Below are 6,000 nucleotides of genomic sequence, written 5' to 3' on the forward strand. Positions count from 1 at the left end.
GCTACCAGGGTTATTTATACTTTCTCCCAGGTGGAGGGAGTCTTAGTTTGTGGAAAAGTCCAGGCACAAGATGGAGTTCAGGGTCACAGGAGCATGTCACGTCCTTGCATGCTTCAATGAGTCAGAGCAGCCATTACCCATATTCTGGCTGATGCGTCCTCAGCTTCTTCTATGGCCTCTTGTGTGAGCTAAGTGTCCTTCAATGAGCCATCAACTTGAATAGCCCATTCACAATGTGCTGACCAGACTGGATGCAAACTAACAACCTTGTGGGCATTATCACAGGAGCAAACAAGTTTGAAATGCTGGTACATAGTCAATATTCGTAACTTCAGACACCAAAATGATACACGCATACAAACAGGATAATCATATTCCTTTTCTGTTGACACCTCACATGACACATTTTGTACAAGATTTGTTCCAATTGTATAACAGTGGTATCAACAATGATCTATTTTAATCACATAATGTCACCAGGCCCCATTATGTGCTGCATGTACATGTAGTGAAAAGATGGCCCTTTCCCCGAAGAGCTTACTGTCTGAGTAGATGAGTGGAGAGGCGAGTTCTGATTCTCCCCCTGGGCCCCTCAGGAGTTAGTATACAAAGATGTTAACTGTTCCTTGACTCTTTATATCCCTTCCAGTTTCCATAGCCATCAAGTGCCACGCGCTGCAGTTAGTTGAGGCTAAGGCTCAAGTAGTGGTGAGCTTTCCTGTAGCCAGCACAGCATTGTCTGGTGGGTCGATCATAGGGCTGGGAGCCAGGAATTCCTGGCATCGTTCATTCAGGGAAAGTTCACCTTTTTTAACTTAGCCCTGGCTCTGCCACTGACCTGGGCCAGTCACTGAGTCTCCCTGCGTCTCATCTTCCCTGTCTGTAAAATGGAGATCCTACTTCTCCACCTCTCGGGGCTGTCGTGAGGGTCAGGCCGTGTTTGTACAATGCTTTGGAGGCATAAAGTGTTCCCTCAGTGCTAGATATTGCTGAGTCCCGACTCCTGCTGGGAGAAGCGGGGGCTGGAGCAGCCATGAGCATCCCACGCCACCCCCCAGAGGAGAGAGCTGCTGTAAGCGGGCTTGGCCCTGGGACGTTCTGTTCCATAGCTAGTCTAACCCATGGAGCGTGCTGCCTTGCAGGTGACGCTGGACATGCTGCAGTACGAGAACGTCGCTGTCCGGAGAGTGCTGAGCAGCGAGGAGGAGCTAGTGAAGAAGTATGGTGTGACTGCGTTCCCTTCCAGCTTCCTGCTCATCAACAACGGGACCTTCAGCCGCATCCCTGTGTGAGTCCTTCCCTGCTGGGACTCAGACGGGATGGCCTGTGACGTGCCAGGCCTTCGCGTGGCAGCTGGGTGTGACGCTGGCAGGTGGATCCCACTGTACCTAAGGGGTGGGAGGATGAATCCTGGCACCGTGGGGCTGATGATGGAGGGAACTCGCACTGAAGCTGGGAGTGTGAACCTCGGTGCTTGTGCACAGATCTCCCTGCCCACGGCCCTTAGAGAAAGATCCTGTGGCGTTTGATAGGGATAAAACCCATAGGGTTTTATGGCAGCTCCTCTCCTATCCCAGCTGGAGAGCTCTGGCTGGAAATGGTCTAGAGAGAGAATATTGTTCTCTGTTAAACACCATGGGACCCTTCCCTAAGGGGTGGGGTGTGAATCCTGGTGCTGGTGGGCAGATCCCACAGAGATACGGCCAGCTCCTGTCGCCCATGGAGCTGCCCAGCTCCAACCTTTCCTGCCTGTTCTGGGCTGCCCTGTGTTGAGACACTGGGTGTGGCTTTGTGATGCTATGTGTGGCTTTCCTCCCCGGACTCCCCCACCAGCTACAGCTACAAACTGCTGAAAGCCCCTCTAAACTCAGCTCAGCTTGCAGGTGTTTCGCTGGCTGGGGAATACATCAGTGGACTTTGCAAAGCTGGCAGGGAGTCAAGTTGTCCCTGACCACCTCCCTGACTCGGCCAGCCTCCCCACTTCTCCCCCTTGGTTTTCTAATTGCGGAAAAGTTCATTAGGAACCAGACAATGGCTGGTTCTGAAACGCTGGCAGAGAACAATGGCACCGGGACTCAGCCCCTCTCGTGGGTTCCTGCTGCTGAATGGCACGTGAAATAGCAGCCAGATGGTGCCTTTGCACCCTCGGTGGATGATTGATGTCAGGCTGGCAGTGCAGGGAAGAGTGTGGCGGGGCAAGGGGGTAAACAGACACTTGTGGCTTCCCTAGGAAGGGTCGTGGGGAGGGGTTGCTTGCCTGGGTAATAGCCGAGCAGGGAGTTTTTCCTAGTGGGAATCGTGACATTTGCAAATCTTGTCTGTGCTGCTTGGCGTGCGGGGGACGGGGTGAGCCAGGTTGAGGGGAGGAGGGGTGCTCTCTGATGATGCCAGCTTCACCCAAGAGCAGAGTCATTGTTTCCTTGCCGCGGAGCTGGTGGAGGGGAAAATTGCTTGTGACGACGCCGTCTCTCCACCATCTGCTTGCAGGCGAACATCGGGCTGTAAAAGCAGAGCGGAAAGCGATGGCTCCTCGCTGCTGGCTCTCCTGGGCATTCTTGCCGCTGCCTCTCATAGAGCCTGACAGCTTTGCTCATTCTGTGTGGGTTAAGTAGGGAGTCCTGTATTCCACCCTCTGCTCCCTCCGTCTTGCCAAGCTGTCCTGAGAGACAGCAAAACCTCTCGCAGCGCCCTGGGTGCCAGGGCTGGGTTTATCCTGCACAGATCCCAATGCATCCGTACCCCTAGCTCTTGAGTTAGTGGGCGTTACTGATTCCAAGAGGGTAAAATCCACACGGACAGAACTGGGAATTGCCCCACAGAACGGGGAGGAAGAGGCAGGTTCTTGAGACAGCAAGGGTGGCTGGATCCAAGTGGTGGCATATCTTGTGCTTCTGTACCTCTCTCCCCCTCTTGTCACCTCAGCCCCAGCCTTCCTCCCTGCAGCACCGTTGGATGAGGGAGGCAGCACCGATGGCCCAGACTAACCCCAAATGTTCTTCTCCCCCCTTAAAGTGCTTCCTAACCAGCTCTCCCAGCTCTGCCTGGGTCCCTTGGCATATTCCCTGAGCTGCCAGAGGAGGCAAACCCCATCCCAGAACCTAGGGTGAAAGGAGGCTGCAAGGGATAGAGCGAAGCTGGGAGAGTGGCTGGGTGAACTGGGGCTGCCCATCCCCATGAGAGCCATGCCCTTCCTCGTGCCAGCTGGCCTGGAACGCATGCGGTGCCCAGTCAGAACCTGAGTTCTCTTTATATAGATGGTTTGGTTTCTAGTGCTCTCCCTTCCCCATGGCCAGAGCCCCATTAGGGACACTCCCAGTCTTGGCAGTCAGAAGAGGTGCTGGCTCTGCCTTGTCAGACTCTTCAGGGCACACGCCATGGCTTCTGAGAATGTGTGTGGAGGTGGTGGGAGGAGCGGAGAGCAGAGACCCTGCCCTGCAGAGAGGGCAGTCCGAAGGCAGAAGTGGGGCCATGCAAAGCAGGCTCAGGCTGATGGCAGCAGGATCGCTCCAGTAAGTTCGGCATGAGGCCAGGCAGGGTGCTCAGGGAGCTTGGCTGGGCCGAGCGGAGGGGCATAGCTGGGAATGGATGAGAGAGGCAAAGGGAGCAGTAGGGAGGGGCGCGTGGGCTGAGCACAGGGAGTGGGAAGCGATGTGGGACGTGCCAGAGGCAGCAGTTCCAGACCAGGTGGACCAAGGAGGCAAACCCATCCCCTTCCAGGCCTGGCTTATGTGCATGTCTCTCCGCCCCTGTCAGGGACAGAGCCTCGTCCCCTTTCTAGGCAGCTGGAGCGGGCAGCTAGTGATTCAAGCGAGGCCATTACCAGCTGGGGCCACTCTGGGGCCACACGGCTAACAGTGCAGCTACTCTCCCATCCGAGGAGACCCGTGGAGGCCCCCTGGGTGTGTGGGGCCTGCTGGTGCATGTGGGAGGGTGGAAGCAGATGGGAACAGCGCACATTGTTAGGCCAGGAATCCCTCCCCCATCCCCAAAGACACATCTGGCCTCCTGCCTGAGTGACATACCTCAGGGTCGCAGGCAGCTATGTTTGTGGTGATGGAAGGGTTAATGTGGGTGAAGAGGTGACCTCCTGTGCAAGTGAAAGAGGCTTCTCTCACGTGTTCCCATTTCCTTCCCAACAGGCAAATGGAGGCGCGATCCTTCTACACCCACTTCCTGCGGAGGCTGCCTGGGGTCACGCGAGGCCCCTACATGCCGACCAGGGCACCAGACACGCCGATCAAGACGACCCCCATCCCGCGGAAGCCTGCAGACCGGTGAGCACCCCCCAGCCCCACTCTCCTGTCTGTCCATGCACACCCCCCCGCCGCAGAGCCCTCCCTCGGCTGGGTAAGCACTGGGCCTCCAGCATTATGACCGGCTTCAGGAACTTGATGCTTCCTGTGGGGGGCTCCAGAAGGCCTGGCCAGCAGGAGCGCGTGCAGACAAGGGGAGCAGAGGGATGGTCAGTCAGTGGAGGGTGGCTTGACAGGCGTGAAATGGTGGATACGATGCCAAGGCCGGGGCAAGCAATTGGCCAAAGCGGCAGAGCTGGAGGAGCGTGGGTACTGTATTGCAGTTTGGGGCAAGGGCGTCATTCATTGCTGTCACTGCTCTTGGATGCTCAGAAAGCAACAGCTTCTTGCCATCTGGACCTGGTGAGAGGGGCTGGGCCTTTCCTGCCCTTTTCTGTGCCATTGTCCCTTGGCGGTGAGATCCGCACGCTGGGCTCTGCGTGGGGCGGCACCATTCGGACACTGAAGTTAGAATGGGAGGGGCCTGCTGCTTATCAAAGGCGTGTAAAGCAGCCATGCTCTCGCGGCCTGTGCTGGCTGCCTTTTATGAGTGGACCTTCAGGCATTGGCCTATGAAACCCTAGAGTGTCGCACTCCCCTTCCCCTACGTTACGGGGGTGATCAGTGGAGCTGACGGCCCCGTGGTATGAAAGGGTGGAAGGTGGGGCCAGGGGCTTTCTCCTCAGAGGGACCTTCTGCTCGGGAACTTGCTCTTGGACGCATACCCCGTTTAGCAAAGCCGAGGCCGGTCAACATCCAGGCCGTGCTGCAAGCCTCACCTGTTTTACCCTGCTGGGTGGGACTAGAGACAAGGCAATGCAGGAGGGATGACCCTGGGCAGGGTGACTAGAGAAAGTACTTGCAGGCCACGGTGGCAGCTTGTGATCTCACACCCCAGGTCAGTGGAGAGCTGTGAAGAACATGGCTCTGAGTTCAGTCATTACAGAGGTGCCGGTATGAACTGGGGACTGAATTCCAAACAAGTGGCTCTTGTCCTGGATTCCCCGGCTCTGGGGAGCATTGGGATTGGGACAGATGAAGATGATGGCCACCTCCCCATGTAGGGGTTGCTGGGACACAGAATCACCCGTGCCTGGGACAGTCGGGGGCATAGGGAAGCCAGGAGAGGATGGAGGTGATGCCGTGTCTTAGTGGGGTCTGTAAGTAGCTGAGATGGTTCCAGGGCTCTGCTTCACTTTGCAGTATGTTGCTACCAAAGCCCAAATACTGAGGTGACTCTCCCTGGAGCCCCACAATGAGGGACAGGCTCCCTGTGCCCCAGGCTGCTGCTGTTTGAGTTTTAGCGTAAGGGCCTTGACACTGGTAGGTCTGGGTTGCTTGCTCCCAAGGGACCACAGGGGGCTTATGCTTGGAGGGTGAGCTGCGAGCTGGGTCAGCGGCAGGAAGAGATGTGGTCATGCTCAGGGCCGGCTCCAGGCACCAGCCAAGCAAGCTGGTTTTTTTTGTTCCACTCCGGCCGCCCTGTAGGGGGCAGCGGCGTGGAGGACGGGAGCACCCTGCAGCAAGCCCGGCAGGGCAGCCCGCGTCCTTCCCTCCCAGCCGACCGGAGTGGTGCGGAGCCCTCCCGGCAGGGGGCGTGGCAGCGCTCCGCTGAAGCCCTGGCCACCCCCCTTCTCTCTCTCTCCCCACTCCCTCCCCCTCCCCCTGTTAGCCGGGCACATCTGCAGGGCAGGGAGTCCCCCTGGCT

At 57.3% G+C, this 6,000-nt stretch overlaps 1 protein-coding gene across 1 annotated transcript in view; it reads left to right on the forward strand.

The window, feature by feature from the left end:
- LOC112105871 (sulfhydryl oxidase 1) overlaps positions 1-6,000 on the forward strand; it is a 37,055-nt gene that overhangs the window by 20,901 nt on the left and 10,154 nt on the right. The window contains exons 6-7 of the mRNA XM_024198862.3: positions 1,143-1,288; positions 4,140-4,274. Of these exons, the coding sequence (XP_024054630.2) occupies positions 1,143-1,288; positions 4,140-4,274 (281 nt within the window). The remainder of the gene's footprint in view (positions 1-1,142; positions 1,289-4,139; positions 4,275-6,000) is intronic.

This window comes from Terrapene carolina, unplaced genomic scaffold, assembly GCF_002925995.2.
Source record: "Terrapene carolina triunguis isolate 2854851 unplaced genomic scaffold, T_m_triunguis-2.0 Scaffold212, whole genome shotgun sequence".
Taxonomy (NCBI): Eukaryota; Metazoa; Chordata; order Testudines; family Emydidae; genus Terrapene; species Terrapene triunguis.